Below are 22590 nucleotides of genomic sequence, written 5' to 3' on the forward strand. Positions count from 1 at the left end.
AACTGAATCTCCTTTCCTATTGGCACAACCTCTTAAGAGCTGTACATATTCTTCACACTCTTGTCTATTGTTGAAGATCAAATGGGGAACACTGGATGTCTTGTTTTTGTGTTGTTCAGTTGCTGTCTCATTGACATGCATATACATCCCTGTTTTGTCTCTCTAAAATAGGAAGCACTCAAATTAAAATTGATTTTGCCGTACTGACTTCAAACTGGAGTAGACATCACACAGTAAAAATTCATGACAATCTTAGTTCGTACTTGTTTATTTCTAGTGTTCACTTTATAACATATAAAATGTTGTCCAATGAAAAAGCTTAACAATCAAAATCCATTGCATTAACTACTTCAGCTTATGTCACCTGAAACATTTCCAAAAACTATAATATGATCCATGGTTTGAGGAAAGGGGTTGAAAATGTGTGTTTAAAAAAAAGAAGATTTGTTACAAATATGATTGTTTTTATATAAAAGTAATGCCCTATTACCTCTCCCCGAATCCACTAGTGTGCAAAACTCTTAAATATAGTTTAAAAATAAGTAATTAAGATGATTTTCCTCAAATGCTGAAATTAAACTGAGTGTTCAGTTTGTACTCATAATTTTTATTAAACCATAGTAAAGATTCGTTTATTTTTTTATGAGCAATATATAACATAATGAGTTTTTTACTCAGATTACTTATTTTTCTTGAAATTACTCTTTACTTAATTCATTAAACCTCTGCAAACAGCAATACAAAAGAATAATAGCATTATACATTACCAAAGCTTTAACTATCATATGAACAACAATTCCATTTAATTTTTAAACATAATCCAACCAGATGATTTAAGTAATACAACAAACGTAAGAGTCTTTCCTCCAAAATTAGCTGAACAACAATTATTTAAAATATTGGAACTTATAACACCCCAATCGTCACAATTTAAAACTTGACTTGTATCTTACAGAATCAATATGAAGCAAATGAGAAGCATGATAAGACATATGAAATTAAAAATCAACTTGTCAATCACTCATGTCCATGTCAACAGACTGAAGATTAATATCGTCTGGTGGGAGTGATGTTTCCGCCGGCCGAAGTGAATCATTTTCGCTGTTATAATCTTCCTGTAATTTTTCTTCTTCATCGTAATTCCTTTTAACTTTTGTTTCTTTTGTTTTCTCTTCTCTCTCTCTGCTGGATCTGTCTCTATGTTTCTTCTTCTTTTCTCGATCTCTATCCCTACTTCTATCCCTTTTTTTGTCTCTCTCTCTTCTGCCCCTGCAAAATAATAAATATTTGACAGAAATTGTAAAGGTAGGTTCATTTAAGGCACAGTATCCTTTTAAAAATAAATGTTGCTGTCATAAACAAGAACTATTCTCCTTGCCTAACTTGAAACTAAGTTTTTAGTCAGGGAAAACAGGATTTATTTATTAGATTTGAATTAGCCATTAGTATCTGAGAGTAATCTTAGTTTGGTAAATTGTCCAAATTCAAGAGCCCAAAGTAAGTGGTGGTCCCAGGTTGCTGCCTGCAATATTTGTTATACATTCTTCTTCCATATTGATTAAACCTTGACCGAAGTTAAATCTTAATACTATAGTTTTATTTTTTACTTTTGTATATGAAATTCTTTGCTTTTTCCAACTAAATGTTAAACCTTTTATTTCTTCAGAATATTTTATGGAATGTTAAGTAACTTTTTCAACCGCAGATCTGTATTGAGGATATATAGTTTGCTAAGGATTAAAAAAAGTACCTGCTACGAGATCTTGACCTCTTCTTTGACCTACTTCTGCTCCTTCTTGATTTTTTGTAACTCCTTCTACTGAAAACACAGAAAAAGTCACTTTAAATTAAGATGACAATTATAAATGTATTTAAAGGGTAAATGTAGTAGTCTACAATAGACTCTCACTATTTGTATGTTTTATTTCACTATTTATGTTTTATTAATAACCATATGAAAATAAAATTTTACTTGCCAGTTTCAAATATAAATTGTGCTATTTTCATTTCATAAGGCTTACAACATTTAAATCTGAGGATTCAAGAATCCTGTGTTGGTCATTTGACCAGTTTTTCTACTATTAGCTTGACCAGAAACACTTTTCAGATAAATTTTCTTTAATATCTATTTTACATATGCAATTTGACAGCAATATTGGATTTCAGACTGGCAACAAAATGACAAATTCTAGTTGACCCTAGAAATTTTTTTGTCAATGTACTACTATTATAATAAGAAAGTCTTTTGTATGCAGAGACAAATTATATGTATTTCTGACTATTCAAAGTTAAAACAATTTCTGATTAATTGTTGTAATAATACTACTATGAACCTGATATTATGAGGAATAACGTTAATGACTCATAAGGCTATTTGTGCCAGATGGTTTAGAAATTATTTCAGTATCATTTCAACCAGCTTGAAGGTCTATCGTAATTAAAAACAAGACTTAACACTGTAAGTATCTTTTTAATAACCAAGTTTATTATTCTAAAACTTGTAAAAATGTAAGCTCTGCTTAAATTAAGGAATATTCAAGTACACCTATGATCTGAAACAGATGGAATGACATCACTGAGTGACACCACTATCTTAAAATACAGATTTTTACAGAACACATCAATATGAATCTTGAATCCAGAGATACACTAAGTTTACATGTACGAGCAGGATTTCTGAAAAACATTCTTTCAAATTTGATCCCCACAAATATACCATAATCAGGTTTTCATTAGTGATGCTTCTTAATTCTGGATACATTCTTTGAGAGACTAATTAATCTTGATAATTATTTGCTTTTTTTTCTGTACACAAAACTTGCTAACCTATGACATAGCTTTATCAAAGTTTATCAGTCTAAGAAATCTAAACTCATTTTAACTGCTCTAATATTTGTCAGACACAATTATATTTCTTTATTCGCATTATGCATCCTTAAATCTACCAAACATGCACAAGGTAAAAGTGCTCATAAGGTTCATAACTCCTGTCCTGTCAAAGATTGGCAATGACATTTAATTCTATAAAATTTGGTCATAAAACATAGCATATAGCAAATCTTGATATGGTAAGCTACCAAATTGTGAAGTTTCATTAAAATTAATCTAACAAGAGTGGAGCAATCGTCCTTGAAATATATATATATTGCCCTCCTCATCAATAGAATGGCACTTTGAGACTATAATATAATTAGCATGATTAACAAAAGAGTATGGCCTAATTTTCATCCTAACACTTCATCCAAGTAAGTGGAAAGGTTTAATTAAGGAACCAGGTGCTCTGCAGGGCGCAGCTTTATCCAACCCCAGTGGTCGAACCCTGAACAGTTGGGGCAAATTTGGTCACAATATTCAAGCTTGATACTGTCTGAATTTGGATTGTGATCAAATTTTTGACATAATATAGGTTTTTGTCACAAAATTTATGTGGTTAAAGATCTAACAAATCTATTGCACAATACTGTGCAACTGAAGATTTCTTCTTGAAACTTTTTAAAATTCAAAATTTGAAAAATTTTGAAAAAAAGGAATCCCTTAAAAAATGGTAAACAAAGAATCCCCCCAACTTTTTGACCCCCCCCCCCCCCCCCCTTGGAGCAATAACCCTTAAACTCAATCCCATGCTTTCCTTTGTAGTATTGAACCTTGTAGTACAATTTCAGAGAGATCAATACACTTAAAAAACAAGTAATTGTCATGATTGTTTGGAATCTAGAAGTAGAAACATGCTTTTTGGCCCCTTATTCCTACATATTTTGGGCAATTAACCCAAGACTTAATCCCAGCCTCCTCTTTGTTATATGGTACATTGTGGTACAATTTCAGAGAGATCCATACAATAACACACAAGTTATTGTCTGGAAACTAGAAAAATATTTATTTTGGCCCCTTTTTGGCCCTTAATTCCTAAACTTTGGCCCCATAACCCTTAAAATGAATCCAAACCTTCTACTTGTGGTTTTAAACATTGTGGTATAATTTCAGAGCAATTGAAATACTTGTACACAAGTTATTATCCTGAAACTAGAAAAATTCTTGTTTTGGGCCCTTAATTCCTATACGGTTGAGACCATCATCCCCAATATCGATTCCAACCTTCCTTTTGTGGTATTGAACCTTCTGAAAAAAATTTCATAAAGATCTATTCACTTAAACTAAAGTTATTATCCGGAAACAAATGTGTCTTCGGACGACGATGACATCATACCATTATACGATCCCAAATTTTTTTTGGGGTCGTATAAACAAATCATTTGAAGCTATTACAGTACATATTGGGCTATAGTATCGCTCTTTTTCCTGAGGTCACCAGAGGTCTATTAAGTAAATTTGAAAGCAACAACAATCCATATAACGAATTTTAAAATATTTTTTTAAGGTCATTGAGAAGTCAGATCCCAAGCCAGAGCTCCTAAGGTCCAATTTCAGATTGGACCTTGATGAAGCCACACCATTGGTTATCTTTAAACTCATCAGGAACATAAACACGAAGCTTAATGTTTTTGTAATTGGTGCTGAAAGAGAGATACCACTTTAAACCTATCCTATCTAACATCTTTTTTTTTCAAATCAATAAACAGAAGTTGGGTAAAGATGAAGAAGACTATCGCCAACCAAAAACAGTAAGCAGGGTAACAGAACTGATAGTTCTAAGTAAGTTACCTTTCTGCTGACTTATCACTTTTGTGTTTGTCTTTTGGAACACTACAGTAAAAAATAGCAGTACATAGAAATATGTCATAAAATATGCATATATATGTGAGCATACATATTTATAAAAAATACATCATGAATCAGGTTTTATTACAAAAAAGTAAAAATAGGTTAAAAACTTATTATACACCAAAAGCTCTCGTTAGCAACGCTAATCTGAGTATTTTCCTATCAGTTTGTAAATTTGACGCATCTATATTTAATTAGGTTCTTTTTTTAAAATAAAAAACAAACTAACTTAGAATATCAATAAAATAAGAATGACAAATTTAAATATTTTCTATCTCATTTAAAGACCTGTCTTTTTGACCTTCTTTTAATTTAATGAGTATTTTGGAATTTACCAAAGTACAATTTTATAAGAGGAAAACATTGATTTTCAAAATAAAAAGATAATTAAGTTATCTTGCATCGAAAATATTACCTCCCAAAGATTTTACAATAGTATGACAACAATATAGTAGAAGAATTTCTGAAAATGGTCATAATATCTGCACAATAACAATAAATAACAGATCTGCTAAAATCAAACTGTAGACAAAAGATTTAATTGAAACCCCTAGAAACCTGGAATGAGGTGATCAGTTCCCCATGCATGAGAATTATCCAAATTCAAGAAAAAAAAACAGAAATCTGAAACAAATGTATTTGTATCTGGTGCTCAAACATGGATAAAACTTTAAACCTATCATTGATGCTGGGTAAAACTAAAGAAATCTATCACCAACCAAAAACAGTAAGCAGGGTAACAGAACTTAAAGTTCTAAGTAAGTTACCTTTCTGCTGACTTATCACTTTTGTGTTTGTCTTTTGGTACACTAAAGTAAAAAATAGCAGTACATAGAAACATTTTTACAGTTTAAAAAAAATAAAGCTATACATTTCTATGTCATATTATGTTTAATTGGGCCAAATAAAAAAGAAAAAAAAAATAACAAAATATGGTTGTTTTTTAAGTAAGTAAAAATCTGTTGGTATATAGATAAATGTATATTTTTTACTATCATTTTGTAAATTTGGTGTATTTTCTATTTGATTTGGCTCATGTTATGAAATCAGTGATACAACAAAATAAAAATTGCAGTAAATTAATCTCTTATTCATTTCACTTAAGGCCTACCTGTTGAATCTCTCAGAGGAAGGTTTTTGAATTGAAAATAAAATAACTGGGGAATGTGTCCATGGCCCCCACTTGCAAAATACATTAAAAAGGGACTTAACTCAAGAACTGTAAAAGTGACGCTACCCAAATCTGTACTTGATATGAGTTATATGGTAACAAGCATTGTGTATACGTTTCATAACATTTCATTGAGGTAGACTTAAGTAGCAAACGGAAACCAAAAAATTCAGCAATATTTTCCATTTGTAAAGGAGCATAACTCTAGAAGATTAGAGTGACCTCACTAAACCTTCAACTTGATCTGTGTATTGTGGTAATTAGCATTTGCATAAGTTCAAAACATTTGGTTGAGGCAAACTTAAGTAAGAGAATAGAAATGAATATTTCAGCATTTTTTTTCCATTTGTAAAGGGGCACAACTTAAGGACAGTTATAGTGACGCCAAAAAAAGAATCAAATTTGATCTGTGTTTTGTGGTAATAAGCATTGTGTATAAGTTTCATAACATTTGGTTGTGGCAAACTTAAGTTAAAGAAGTGAAACCAATTTTGGAACTACAGACATAAAGATGAACAAGGGTAAAACTAAATACCCCCTCCACTACAGTGGGGGCATAAAAATATTAGGTTTGAGGTGATCTGACAATACAAAATATTCCGGCTAACATTATTAAGGCAAGACTGTCAAAAAGTAGCAAAATGTATGATAGTCAAGGGTCACAACTCTTAAACCATAAATTTGAGATCTACCGAAAACAGCTCAAGATCAAAAGATCTTTTCAACCCCAAATCAACTTAGAATTAGGTAATCAGTGTCCTATAGCAAATGTTTGTGCCAAGTCAGGACCATGTGTTGGTTTGAAGAAGAATTTTGGTGTGGTTTGCTGCCCTGCACAGTGTGTTTGGTAATTAGCCCTTAATAAGGTGATCTAGCGATCAAAAGCATTCTCACCGTCATAAATAATCTGATAGACAAGGGCCATAACTCTTGAAAAATATATATTGAATCGACTAAAACATTATCAATATTGAATGTGTTTCTGGTACTGAACTTGTATTTAGTCTCTTTCTAGGATGTTTTTCTCATTGTTGAAGGCTGTACAGTGTCCTTTAATCGCTTACTACTACTTCATTTTAACTCTAGTGAAAAGTTATCTCATTCACAATCACACCACATCTTCTTTATTTTTGTAACTTTTAAACCGATCCCTGATAAATTCTAACTTTCTAATTTTCAAATCAATAAATTCATATGGAACAAAACTGAAGAAAGCTATCACCAATGAATAACTGCAAGCAGGGTAACAGAACTTAAAGTTCTAAGTAAGTTACCTTTCTGCTGACCTATCACTTTTGTGTTTGTCTTTTGGTACACTAAAGTAAAAAAATGACAGAACATAAAAACATGAAATGAAATATGTTCATATGAGCTAAACCTGATAGAATTTAACGTTATAAATACAAGAAAGTAAAAATCTGTTGGAATATAGTATAAGCTTACTCAGTTTCACCTCATTAATGAGTATATTTAAGGAATTTTTAAAATTTTGATGTATTTCTATTAGATTTAGCTTATGTTTTTTTTTAATCTACAATAAATCAAAACAAACCTTGAAAGTTGAAATAAACAAAGAATGACAAAATTAATCAGTTTCTTTTTTGTTTAAAGTCAAGGCCTTTTTCTGTTATTTAAACATATATGTGATGATTTTGATTATATCAAAGTTTGATCTTTCTATGAGCATGTTAATTCTGAATGCCTTTCCAACCCTAAAATAGAACTAGATGATCTTGTAATCAGATATTTCCCTTAAAACAGTTATAAAAACAGACAACATAATAGAAGAATTTTGGAAAAACAAAGGGGCATAACTATTTTTTAGACAAAGGATGAAACATTCACCAAAGATGCATCATCACATATAAGTTTTATTATGTTAATAATTTTCAAAGTCACATAAAAATCATATTAAACTTAGAGTTATTCCTTTAAAAAGAAATGTGGAAGGGTATGATAGACATGAGCCATTACTCCCAATCAGTCAGTCTTGAATCTTTTATGTATGCAATTACTAAAAGTAAGTTGGATATATTTAAATTTGGAAGTCCTTTCATAAACTCTCGCATCAATCTTAATGGAATAGTTCTACATTGACAGTAAGTTCACTATGGGATTTTTTATAAATTAGATATAAGTTGAAAACCTTTCCAAGCAATAAACAACCTATATTTTCTATGTCCAGAGTGAACTTACTCATTTATGATACAAATGTATACTGTGGATTCATTTTTTGTTTTTGTTTTAACAAACTATGCATATAAACCTGTAGAAAAATTGTTTTTTTTGTTGAACACTTAAATTTGTGGTTAACCTCTACTGGCAAAATCCATGAAAATTAGTATCTGAATTCTGATAGTTAGTAATGAATCTACAGTATAAGTGATAAAAACATTTTAGGACAAATTCTATAAATAAATATACTAACTCTCTGCTCCTACTTCTGGATCTCCTGCTGGAAGATCTTTTGGGAGATCTACTTCTTGATTTTCTTCTCTTTGGAGGACTGGAGCGTCTCTTTGGTGGAGTTTTGCTCCGACTTCTGCTAACAGACCTGAAACATAAAAACAAAGTATGATACACAAATCATTTGAATCAAAGTAGTCAGTATCATATTCTAGTATTACAGATATTAAATATTATCAATATATATCAATAAAAAGGCTGAAGTTGAGTTTTGAAATTCAATAAATTTCATACAGGGATAAAAAATGATATTGTTTATGTGAGATATCTCAGGTAGTTCCAATAGTTGTATGTACTTCTTTTCAATTCAGTTTCGTAAGATTTTCCGATCATTTTAGGTTTACTTGAAAATGCAGGACAATTTTTATTAACTATATAAAAATAGTATATTTTCTTATGATAACCATTTTATAGATCTTCAAGGAATTTTGTGGTTTTATTTCTAGAGTTAATAGTTATAAACTGAACCAGAAATCAGGTATTTTTTACATTTTTTTAAACAATGTGTGTAATGAAGCTAAGACTTGATCCCTGATTGCCATCTGGACAGATCCTTAATTTGATAATAAATCTGGAGCTTAAAGGCCTCTATTTTACAAGAACATGTTCAATATTTATTTTGTGTCTTTAATTTTAAAATAACAGACACCTCTGAAAAACAATTGAAAGCATTCATTATTTTGCTGATTGTGTTTGTATTTAGTAATGCATGTTTTATTCACACTTCCTCTTTTTCTTCTTATCGTTTGATAAAACATCTCTGTAAACTTATAATCATTTGTTGAGTCCAATGATAGAAACAATGGATTTTAAGACATGTTTATACTAAATAATTACAGAAATTAAAGTACTTATCAGCTTTATTACACAATTTATGTGTTTTACAAGTATCAATAACTTCAAATTTTCATTGCAGATGAAATTTACCTTTCTTTCTTGTATACATTTATTTTTCTAAAGTATTGTCATAATAAAAAACAGTAGTTATAAAGGGAGATAAAAAGTGACAATAAGTGTGCTTTGATCATGTGTTACCTTTTTCTGGGTGCAGTTGTTTCTACAGGTTCTTTGGACTGACTATATTACAAATAGACAAAGAAAAACATTGGTAGAAACTTGAGGGAATATGTGAGCATGCTTCATATTGTTTGGAGATTCTGTAGCACTTGAGACCACCCATGGTTTTTGGTGGGGTTCCTGTCTTTTAGTCTTGAGTTTTCTGTGATGTGCTTTGTAGGGTATTATTTGTCCTTTCATTTTTTTTTAAAATTGTTTGCCATGGCCTTGTCAGTTTGTTTTTGACTTTCTTAAGATTCAGTATTCCCTTGTTTTTGTCTTTCTTAGATTCAGTATTCCCTTGTTTTTGACTTTCTTAGATTCAGTATACCTTTGGTATCTTCGTCTCTTTTGATTCCTTTTCTTTAAATACATTTGAGTAAGTATAAATATGAATCCACTTTTTTGTTCAAAATTAAGCTTGGCTAAAACTCTCAAATAATGGGACAAGTATAAATCGGTTGAGTCAATGACTTGCATACTAAGAGTTCTTATATAAATAAACGATAAATTCCATTATTTTCTAGTGCCTTTGGAATTTCTATGTTGCAATCCTGTATCAAAGCAATAATATATTATCATAAGAAATATATGCTAAAAATTGTTAGTGTATAAAGGTGATGAAAAATATCAAAAGAGAAAAAATATCAAAAAATAATACAGAAGCAGACGTCACAAGGATATATACTATTACCTTTCATATTCCTGTTTTATCATTGCAGGAGGACCATCACTAGTAAAACAGAAAACTTAGTGTAAGACAATTATACATAAGGGTTTAAAAATTAATAAAGTGATTACTATCAAAGTTCAAAGTTGTACAAAATATCTACTGGGTAGGAGAAATCATAAAACAAAAATGGAATGTGTATATGATTTTTAATTTGTAATTAAAATATTTCTTTTAATTATTAATTTGTAATTAAAATATTTCTTTTAATTATTAATTAGTACATACAGACATATAGATCATTTATACTTTGATTGATTGAAAGAATGGTGGTTGTTTAACATTATTTCAGCACAAAAAGTCTTGTGACTAGATAGAAAATAATCTAATATGGTTTGTACCATTACTTTATTAGTATGCTTAGAATTATTTAGAAATGAACATATACATTTGTTGATTTTATCTTGGCGACTTCCAATTAAAGTCACATAACAATAACTTCAGAAGTATAACTGAACTGATAAATTATACTTTAAAAATTCAGGAAAAGTTAATCAACTAGAAAGTTTACTAAGGAAAAAAAGCTTTCAGCATTCTTGATTTCTAATTAATAAATATATGTTCACTAGGCCATCTGTAATCAAACTTAAAGTCAAATCTATAATGTTAAGCTTGTGTGCAGTCATCCCATTTCACACATTCCAAAATTTCTTAATCATGTTCCATTCTTTTTTTTTTCAATTTTTATTAACTTTACCTTCTATGTTGTGTGTTGCCATTAGGAACTTAATCATTTTTGCTGTTGAAATGATGTTTTTCATGGAATTTTAAAAATAACTTGCACATGAATATGGATAAAAACAATGGAATTTAATTAAAATCGAAGAACATGTTATTAAGATTTATAACAACTACAGCTAAAAATACAGAGAAAAAAAAGTTAAAAATGAAAAATAATATTTAGTGAAAATTTAAACCATTAGAATTTTAGATGATGGTTAAATTACACATAAAAAATCTAGATATGCTATTGATTACACTAAAAAATTATAAAAAGTTTAAAAACAAAAATTCTGATCCTTTTCAAAATGTTACCAATTTAATCTAAACCAAAATCCAAGTCCATGATAAAATATGAGTTACAAGTAAGTATGGGAAGATCATATGATTCTAATTCCAATATACAATACAGTTATTTACAAGATCATTACATTATCTGGATGGATTAATCATAATGAAAATGATAAAATGAAGAAAAACCACTCCCATTAAAAAGCCATATACTGTATACCTTGAAATTGTAGCTGGATCTGGTTGGTTAACTTCTCTATAGAAATAATAGAAATGAACCAGAAATAGAACCATAGCAAGCAGTGAGTGTTAGCTAAAACATGTGTTTTAAAATCTGAATATATTGGTTTTAGAGGCTATTCATAAGTGATTGACTAAATTAACAATTTTTTATAGCCATTTATTAATGTTTTTTTAGACGGTGACCCTAGTTTTTTCTTATCAAATACAAATGTATATATAATTATTAATAATACAATTTCAATAAGCTGTAAACACAAATCCCACATACTATAGATTCATTAATATTCATCAGTACCAATTTCTGTAAATTTTGTGGGTAAACATGGACCAATAATAAAAATGTTCAACGAAGTACAAATTTTCAATAACCTTGTATGCAGACTTTTTCAAAACATTCAAAAGAATCAAATCAAACATCCACGAAAATACAATTCCACAATTCACGAAAATTGGTACTCACAAAATTAAATGAATCCACAGTATCTACATAAATAATTAGCTACGAAAACAGAGTACACACAACACACACACACACTCTCAAAACATTAACAACAGTTCATATGTTATACCTGCTTGGTGATCCTCCCTCTTTTTCTAACGGTGATGTTTCCCTTTCTAACTTAGGAGGTGATAAAGACTTATGATGAGATTTACTTCTAGAACGCTTCTTTTCTGGAGTCTTAGATCTTTTTTTAGGAGGTGGAGACTTGCTTTTCCGTTTAGCAGTAGGACTCCTGTAATCAAAATTTGTTACACTCTTATATATCTATTCTTGATTCATTTAAGTGAAGGTAAGTAAAAATGAGGGAAATATGAGCATTGAGGTAATATGGTAAGGTCATTAAACACTAACAGGTTCTAACCTGAATCAACGTTGAATAAAAACATATTGTCTATCCCAGTGGCTGTAAAATTCTGTACTAGAATAATTGTTCTTAACTGAAAATAATACTGACAGTTTCTGACATTCATTTAACTTAGATATTTATGATTTGTTAATTACTGTATCAATAATTGAGTCTTTCTCAATGTTACCCTATATTTTGTATTTTGATTTACAAAGCAGTCTTTGACATTTCCAACTTACAATTTACAGAATCTCTGCTGACAGTTGGTGCATCAAGGACAGTAAATGAAAAAGTTGCAAAAGAGTGATGATATCAATAACAGTTGTGAACAGTTATTATGGGACAGAAAATGACCCACAGAAACACAGTTTTTTTCATAGTGAGTGGTGTATACATTGTGCATTTTGAACATTTACATCTTCAATGTTTGAGAAATTTTGTTCTTTCAAAAGATTTTGGAATTGGAACAAGGCATAAAACAACACTTCTTGCATTAGTAAAAATTAGACAGATCTGTATTTTTTTATGAATGTAAGTAACTCTTTCTTCCTAAGACAGATTATTCAAACATCATAAACCTTTTTAAAAAGGTTGAACATACCAGCATATCTAACAAGTTATGTCAAATCATTAATCATAATCATAACAGTGACACTGATCTGCAATATCTGCTTTCTTACCTTGACCTTGATCGTCGACTGTAAGCTCTTGGTGTCCTTGACCTCCTCCTGAAAAAGACAGATAAAATTCTCATCAATTGCACTTTTGTTACAATATCTCTCTTTAATAAAACTAAACCTGAATTACAGATTTTTATATTACAAAATGATGACAAATGCTGCACATGCATATGCAAACGCCATGTCAAAAATGGTGCAGTTAAGTTCGACTAAAAGATCCCATCGAATTTCTACTGCTTTTATTGTTGAAATTACAAATACATGCAGTATTAACAGTATATTTCTGAGATTATATAATTTTACAATTTCTGAGAATATAAAATCCTACAAGGCTTATATAGTTATTTTGGTTAAAAAACAAATGAAGATTCTTTGAAATTTTAAAGTTGAAAATAATTATATAGATGAACTACATAACCAAATCAATTTTGTGTATAATGAAACTTGTGTAAATCAAACAAATTTGCAGGACAAATAATGACTATTCTTTAGTAATCTAAGAAAGCCATGCAAACTGAACACCTTATCATAAAACATTTTCAATCTCAAAGAGGTCTGGTTAAATAGTAGTGTATATATTTTTTTCTCAATCAATATATTATAATACAAAAAGATCATTTAATGTTTCATTGTCAGATCTTGTCATTCTTTTCTGCAGTTCATCAAAAATTAATTATTTTTTGGTATACAAATGTAATGTCATTTAGTGACGTCATAATGCTAGAAACTCATAAAAATGAAAAAAATATGATGTCATAACTGAATTCAAACTAAAAGAAGCAGAAACAACTATATTAAAATACTTATAGATAAATCAAACAACATGAAAGGTTTATATCCGTGTTTGTTTAGAAATAGCACTGTTTTCAATTTACTTTATATTTTGTCAAAATTTCAGATTGACAAAAATAATCCCCATCTAAATATAAAAAGTTTATGTTATCTTTTTTCCTCTTTAATGCAGTATATTTCAAGCCAAAATTTCTTTTTTTAAATTCCAAAGTAAATAACTGGTGTCTTAGCATTGTCATATATAAATGTGTACAATAAATATGAATTATATATAGAAAACAATATGACAACATACATGTAAGAAGTAAATCATTTCAGCATAAGAAATTTATATAAATGACATTTTAGATATTCTTAATACAACTGAATGTATTAAACATGAAGAATACATTCAAAGCACAATTACAAATATCTTGCTTTTTTAACCTGCATTCTGAATATATCTAAAGATTTGCTTTCAAATGTTTTTCTGTAGAGAATCACCTCTACAAAAATGTCTTCTCTTATAGTCCTGGCCTTGAAGGCATAAAACTTTGCTCAGTGCTCGGAGCACAAAACTCATGCTCGAAACATGAAATGCAGCAATTTGATTGGTTGATTTTCGAGTCTGAGTACAAAAATCATGCTCGAAAGTTTTATGACCGTGAGGCCGGGTCTGTTAAATATTTGTTGTACAAACATATTGTAAATGTCACTGATTGTGAGTTCAGCATCATGAAATGAAATTACCACTTTTCATTGGCTACATGTCAGGTCATTGATGAGTTTTTGAGGTTCAGACCATGTACACTTCCTCTTTGGTAATGGAGATATGTGATTTCTTCAATTATATACAAAATATTCACACTTTTCACGTGAACATTTTTCTTTTTTGGTGAATTTTATTACAATCTGACGTGTAAAACAAAGTTTAAGAGGATATATGACGTCAAACTCGTATGCACAAAAGACTAACTCAGTGATTCGTGCAATTTTGTATTTTACACAAATAGAATGTTGTTCCATATGAGAAATATATTCAATAACCAATGAGAATTGGACATAACATGATATCAACTCTATATTTTATTCAAATAGTAATGATCAATTCCCCATGGGCTTGTTTATTTTTTTTTAGAAATTAAATAAACTTGAGTTGATATTAAGCAATATTTTATTCTCACTGATTATAAAACCTATAACTATACATTATTTTTGTAAAAATATTTTGACATAGAAAGCAAATCTTTTCTCATGAAAAAATTATGAACCAGAGGTGTTTGCTAAAGTAAAACATTTATTACCTGACTGGGAAGATGATTTGGCCCCTCAGCGGCCCCCTTCAATAGGAAACAAACCAAGTATTAGATTATTTGATACTCATAATGATACTGTCTGGTTCTAACAGAATATTTAAGAAAAAAATGTAATGCTTATTTAACATCATTTATTTTTTTAATTTGTCACTGCAAACCTAATTAGAAAAACAATTTTTCCTGCACAGCTTCAATTGTATTTAAATGGAATCAGGAACTTTATATAAAAAAAATTATAGGTGATCAGAATCAAAATTTCTTAAAATTGAATTACAGTTTCTTAAAAGAAAACATTTTAATCCAGCTTTTCTAGCTGAGAACAGTTCCATAAGAAATGTTTTGTGTGTATGGGGTAGCAAGTTTTATGGTTAATCCGAAAAATGTCTTAAAATAAAATATCACTTGGAAATTTATTTTTAATTTTTCCTATATATGAGTTTAAATCTAAGAAGGGGGTTTAAAATCCAAGTAACTTTATTGATAAATCTATTAGAACCAGAAATATTTATAGAAATTTATTAAACACAAAATTAATTTTCTGTATTTCATTTAAATTCCAATTATTAAAAGATAAATTTGTGATTTTCCATGGAAACTAAATGAAGGGGGAAATATGTTTACCTTGTAGGGAAATGGTTTGATCCCTGCGTTGGTCTCTCTTCCCTACACAGCAACAGAAAGGATACTTAAAATCATAGCATAATAGTATCTATATCCTAGCTAATATTCTCATAATGTGTTTTGAAAATGCACTTTAATATGTATTTTTATCAACTCTAATAAAACTAAAAATACAACAAAAAAACCAAAAAACTGCTGATTTTCATCTTAATATTTTTTTGAGCAAAAGCTTTTTTAACACCAACTTTTCTGTATTTGTCAGATCATGTCTTACTGTTTTATCATAGATATGAAATACATTTGAACCTGACCAGACTTATAACATTTTCACATCATATCAACATACCAAATAAATTTTTCAATAATTGAAGTTGTGTACACTCTTTTTTTTATAAAATTGAGAATGGAAATGGGGAATATGCCAAAGAGACAACAACCCGATCATAGAAAAAAATAACAGCAGAATTATGTTTGTTACTGAATTTCAAAATGAATTCAAATGATTTGTGTATTGAGTTCAAAATAGTAAGGCATGGTCTATATAATAAATATACACATATGACTATTTATATTCTTGAAATAATACAAACTTTGGTGCTCTGCCCTTTGATTTTGATCTTGATCTGTGCTTTGACCTTGACCTCTTTCTTGACCTAAGTAAACAAATAAAGAAATTTTTAAAGATAATATGGTGGTTTGCATTATTAAGGATATAAAGATAATTTAAGCTACCTACCATATTTTTACTGCCAAGGAGGCAGGATACACTAAACTAATTTTTATTTACAATGTGACAGCATCATAAAACTTGACAGAAATTATTGTGTAGACATTGAAATCTCTTGACCATAAATGAAAAGAATTTTTAGAAATTATGAATTAAATATAACTTGATGAAAATGATACTCTGCTTTTGAATTATACTAATCGGTCCAACATACCTAGACCTTTTCCTACGTGACCGAGACCCTGAACGTTTTCTGGACCTTGACCTTTTTCTTGATCTTGATCTTTTTCTGGACCTTGATCGTCTGGAAGATCTTCTACGAGATCTTGAGCGTTTTCTAGACCTTGATCTGGAACCTCTTCGTGACCTAGATCTTCGTCTAGATCTAGATCTGCTACGCGATCTGTCATCTGCAATATAATTTGAATTGAATTTACATCATTGATGCTGTAATCAAACATAAAATTATCTTATCAAGGCTCCTGATGACTGAATATGAGAGTTTCAAATGTTTTTTTCCTATGAATTTGGTGGTTAAAAAAAAGCAAGAATCAACAAGATGGTATCTAGGCTTAATGAAAAGAAAGACAATCTCAAACACACTTTCTTTTAGGTCTCTAATCTGGAGCAGGATATGCATATCCTTCCAGACCACCTGTGATCACCACTAGTTCTTAGTGAGGTTTGTGCTGCTCTGTCTTTATTTTTTTTTTGGTATACTGTATTTTGTGGTAATTTTTCATTTTTTTTTTTTTCGAATTCAGGTTGAATATCCCTTTGGTATTAATCGTCTCTTTCAAGTCAGTCAACTATTTTTTCTTTTTATAAGATTTTTATAAATATAAAAGATATTTTCTTTTATTTATAGTATTATACTTAATATTACTTACATGGATCATCTACTGCAGCTGATATGAGGGACTGGGCTTCTTTGACTTTCTTCATTGCTTCTTCTATGTCCCTTTGTTGAGCCTCTTGAGACTTTGTTAAGGGCTTGATGATACATGTATTAGAATGTGTTACTCTGAAAATCAAAAGGAAATATAAAATCATTTATTAAGTGTATACCAAGTAATAATTTTTTTTTAAATGTATTTCATGTGAATGGTCATTGAGTAAACTCAGTTATTTTACATACTTTAAATTCAGAAACTTTATTATTGCGAATGATAAACAAATGGCATTGTGATTTAATAAACAGCTATTTAATAGAAAATAGTGAGAAAGAGTCTAGATGAGCTGCAAGGAAACCTCCAAGTAAACGGAAAGAAGGTGAACTACAATTATACATCACAGTATAAGAGAAACAGGTATGAAAGGAGCAATGAAACCCTGTAGTATTAGAAAAGTAGGTGAGTTGCAAAGATACATTTTAGTACCACTGAAGATCGTGTAAATAGGCTGCAATAACCTCATAATATGAGACATAAGGGAGCTGCAATGATACCTCATAGTATGAGAGAAGTACTCACGTGATAGGTTTATTCTGGAACATTACACTATTGTAAGTAAGAGCAGTGGCCACAGATCTCTGGTCAGTAAATTCTACATAACCAGATACTACAGAACTACTGGGGTCTCCAGCCATCCTCACATACTTCACTTCTCCTACTTGGGAAAAGAATTGCAACAGCTGATCTGTAGATGTCTAAAACATAAAATTATACCTTAATATTTATATTACTGTACTTAATTTCTTGTTTTAAATACCATTTTGTTCTGTATACCATTTTCTAACATTGATTTTAATCCCGGTATGATGTCATGCTGATTTTATATAAAAACCTTTTTTTATCTCTTCTATTTTCTGTCACTGAAATGAGACCATACCCTTTAATTCTAAACTCAAAATTGACACCAACAAAAGAACACAAATTTGATTTATATGTTAATATTTAGCAATTACATCTGCATTTTGTTCTCCCATGATATCAAAACTCATCAAAATTCAAATTATCTTTACCTAAAAATTGAGAATGGAAATGGGGAATGTGCCAAAGAGACAACAACCCGACCATAGAGCAGACAACAGCAGAAGGTCACCAACAGGTCTTCAATGCGACGAGAAATTCTTGCACCCACAGGCGTCTTTCAGCTTTCTTTTGTACACTTACAAAGAATTAAAACAAGGTTTTATTTATTTTTTGTTATTGTTAATAATTAGTCTTCACAATGCTGTATATAAGAACCAAATGTAATGGTTTTAGAAAGGTTGGCACCAGTTAAAACTTTAATCCCGCTGCATATGTTTGCACCTGTCCTAAGTCAGGAACATGTTGTTCAGTGGTTGCTGTTTGTTCATGTGTTTCATAAGGCAGCAACCATTTGATTTTCTGGGGGGGGGGCTATGGTTTTTTTTGGAAAAAAAAGTTTGTTTCCAATTTTTTGAGAAAAAAATAATTTGTTTTTGATTCTGAGAAAAAAAAATTGTTTGTTTCACCCTCAGCTGCCACTATATGTAATGTTAAAATTGAAAGAAAAAAATTGTTTTCGACTTGTCGTGAAAAAAATAGATTGTTTTTCGCCGTAGGCGAAAAAAATAATTTGTCCAGAAAAAAAAACCATAGCCCCCCCCAGAAAATCAAATGGTTGCTGCCTAAGAGTTTCTCGTTTTATTGTTCATATAAATAAGACTGTTGTTTTTCCTGTTTGAATTATTTTACTCTTGTTATTTTGGGGACCTTTATAGCTTGCTGTTCTGTGTGAGCCAAGGGTATGTGTTAAAGGCTTTAGAGCTTGGAACATCAATCAATTCTGACTATGAACTTACTGTAGGATCCATATTAGAAACATAAACTGTTCTCCTTATTTCTTCTATCTTAGATCCATCTGTTGTCCCAGGTAGAGCTGGATATTGTGGCAGACCTAAGGCTGTCAGACGAGGGTCGTGTGTTGTTATTACTTGTGCTGAACCAACACCACTCATCTAAAAAGATATGTTAGAGTAAAAATTTAACCAGATTTTTTCTTTTGCTTTTGAAGAATATATGATCTTCACAAGTACATGTACACCAGAAAATCTGTGTTTTGATGGGAAAAAAATCAGCACTGCTTTTACTCTGGTTAAATTGAAGTTTTGAATCATGTTAATAACCAAAACAAGAATATTTCATAAATATTGAAAATATTCTATTTCAGGTTTTTAAAAGTAGTTGCAATTTTGTGGGCTTTACTTTAAATGCACTAATATTAATGTAAAATTGAAAATAAAACACTTCTTTATGAAATCAACTCATCTTTCAACAAAAAATACATTTATTCACCTGACTAATAACATTACTAGGCCATGTAGGTTGACCAGGCATCAATCCTGCCATAGCTGATGGGGCTAGCTGCAATGCTGTCTGTTCATCTGGAATTTTACCTGAAAAGGAAATAATACTACATACAATGGTTATTCTACTAACACTCAGCATTCACTTTGTCTTTATCAATTTGGTTTTCATGTCATTTTTTTCTATTCTTATATATAAATTTTGCACATTTTTCACTGTTCTTCGTTTGTTGGTGTATTTTTCTTTTTCATTATGTTTTGCACATTTTTCAGTAGTACATGTATTTACCTATCATTGTCTATTCTAGTCTATCTGTATCTATGTTAACCCCATCCAGACCCTCATGTGTCTATCATCTGTCAAGAACCTCATCATTGGTTGTCTGAGGTTATATCTTTTTAAGTAATTTTTTTATATTTTGAGAATTAAAGTATGTTCCCTATTGGAATTTAAAACAAGAATTAAATGTTGATTACAAATGTTTTTATATTTTGTTAATTTATTTACGCTCTTTTAGACTCATTAAGAGCTTGAAGACTGAGGTCTAGTGTTGAACATTGTTTTTAGACCTCTAGATATTGTTTGGCTTTTTGTACATGTTTATCATCATGATATTTTTACGATTTCTTCATAATAATTACTCATAGAGAGAATAGGTTGACAAGTTTGTACCCATTGACATTACCAAAAGTTTCCTTTTACCATTCATGCCATATAACTATTCAAATTATATATACATGAAATTTAATTTTCTATCAATATCATTCAGTTTATATAAAATATAATGTAAGAATGTAAAATCAAAAAATTCAGGTTTTTTAATCTATCAACATACCATCCATGACGGGGACAATAATCATGGCTTTATCAATAAAGACTGTGTTGTTAAGATGTAATGCGACACCCGTGCTCTGTGAATCCTCAAACTTGACATACACAATCTTTGTCACAGGTGCTGATACTGCTCCCTCAGGAGAGCTGAAATACAAAGTTAATGAATTATTATCACGTTAAGTTTTTATTATCATAAACATATACAAAAGGCTCAACTTAGTCTAGTCTTTAAGCTTAAACCTACAGGCCCACTAACCTAGGCTTGTAAATTAATAATCTGGCCTAAAAGACTTCCTAATACAGGCTATTTGAATATTACATGTGCATGTACAAAATGGTCCAAATTCAGTGACGAACCTGTAGCTATCAAAGTTTGTAGTGGGCCTGTAGGCTTAAGCATAAAGCATAATCAAATATGTTTCTTGTGTCGTAACTACAATCCTGTTACCTTTTCACAAATGTTACCCAACAAACTAGGTATCTAGTCATTCCGGCCCCAAACTGATCTGGCCCAAAGTCCATCCGGCCCAAAGTCGATCCGGCCCAAGTCGATCTGGCCCAAGTCGATCCGGACCCATAATAACATATGAATAAACTATATTGATTTTGGAGGAATTTGCGACAAATTTTATCAGTATAACTGGAATTTGCAAAAAGTGGAGTTTGTATGTATCATCTGCTTGGGATTGGCTTGTACCGTTGTGTAAATAACTATTTGCTATTACACAAGATGAAAGACTTGTTAAGATCACAGTCAATTGAAAGAAAATGCTAATTACTGATGGTTAATGTTTATGTCTGAATTCTTTTATATACGTTTTAATATAATTATACCCAATAATCTTTTTTTACCGTACACCTATTACATTTGATAAAAATCATAAACATTTATGAATTACAATTAATATATACTTTATTTTTATTCCTTATAAATATATTTTTTATTGGGGCTGGATCTACTTTACATATTGGGCGGATTGACGTAGGCCAGATCGACACGGGGACATATCCACCCGAGAACAACAAACTATTTATCAGGTCTGTAATAATATGAGCAACATGACAGGTGCCTCATGTGGAGCAGGATCTGCTTATCCTTCTAGAGCACCTGAGATAACCCATGGTGGGGTTTGTGATGCTTTGTCTTTAGTTTACTATGTAATGTCTTCTGTACTGTTATTTGTGTTTGTATTTTTGTTTTTTAGCCATGGCGTTGTCAGTTTATTTTTGACCTATGAGTTTGAATGTCCCTCTGGTATCAATTACCCTCTCCCTTGGCCTCAAGTTGAGTTCATGTTTTGGCCTACACAGAATAACATTGCATTCATGTAACAACTTTTCAAAAAAAGTCTAGCAGTCAGTATGACATATACAATTTGGCTAATTTACGAAGAAATTTGTGCTTATGCAAGTTATGGGCCTCTTTATATTATATTTATAATGAGAACGTGAAATATATGTCTTGTTGTAAGTTTCCTCCTGTGACATAATCTTCAATTTGTTGAAGGCGGTCACTATATGGTAAAAGTAGAAGAAGTATATCTTGCTCAAATTGTGTTGAGCTGAAACTATTAATTACACAGTCACTCGTTTCTATCCATGGTAATTTCCACTATCCCCCCAATGATAGAAACAAGTACCTGTGTTACAATGGATACATATGTTAATATTTATTTATTCTTACTCAATGGTGGGATACATTTTAAGATCGTCTATTCGCCCGATGTATGCAAATAATGTCTTCATTTGATCTTTTGATGCGTTCTGGGCAATGTTAGCGACCTGGATAACCTTTGTGGTTATCCGGTCGTCTTTCCCCGCCATCGTCACAGTTTTTTCAACAGTATATTCTCAGCTGGAGTAGAAAACGTTTCCAAAATTGATAAAAATGGACGCCTAATCTGGTTTGGTATATTTAGTAAAAAATTTGTATTGCGAGCTACGAAAAACAGTAATTGTACCAGACCTTCCTTTAATGTCGTAATTGGTATTTTGACGTAATTGTGCATTATCCTGCTTTTATATATCTGGTATGCAATTAAATTATAAGAAAATCAAAATCCTTAAAATGAAACACAAATGCTGCATTTATAAGTTATATGAAAGAATGTCGTTTTAA

General features: G+C 30.4%; 1 protein-coding gene across 50 annotated transcripts; it reads right to left on the reverse strand.

Annotated features, from left to right (window-relative positions):
• Positions 1-252: 252 nt before the first annotated feature.
• LOC139489021 (probable splicing factor, arginine/serine-rich 7) lies at positions 253-22453 on the reverse strand. Of its 50 annotated transcripts, XM_071275065.1 has the most exons (21): positions 22156-22400; positions 20473-20615; positions 19626-19726; positions 19133-19288; positions 17835-18010; positions 17253-17386; positions 16577-16772; positions 16226-16288; positions 15636-15677; positions 15003-15038; positions 12928-12975; positions 11969-12133; positions 11377-11412; positions 10110-10148; positions 9395-9436; positions 8322-8447; positions 7168-7209; positions 5490-5531; positions 4663-4704; positions 1751-1819; positions 253-1269 (listed from the first exon to the last, which is right to left on the reverse strand). In XM_071275065.1, exons 1-21 carry the CDS (start codon positions 22293-22295, stop codon positions 1014-1016), a joined length of 2094 nt encoding a protein of 697 aa, XP_071131166.1. In that variant the 5' UTR covers positions 22296-22400; the 3' UTR covers positions 253-1013. The 50 variants fall into 50 exon arrangements, with proteins under 50 accessions (XP_071131166.1, XP_071131206.1, XP_071131175.1 ...); XM_071275105.1 differs by lacking the exon at positions 9395-9436; XM_071275074.1 differs by lacking the exon at positions 11377-11412 and having other exon boundaries at positions 22156-22383.
• Between the last annotated feature and the right edge of the window lie 137 nt (positions 22454-22590).

The sequence above is a fragment of the Mytilus edulis genome, chromosome 1 (assembly GCF_963676685.1).
Source record: "Mytilus edulis chromosome 1, xbMytEdul2.2, whole genome shotgun sequence".
NCBI lineage: Eukaryota > Metazoa > Mollusca > Bivalvia > Mytilida > Mytilidae > Mytilus > Mytilus edulis.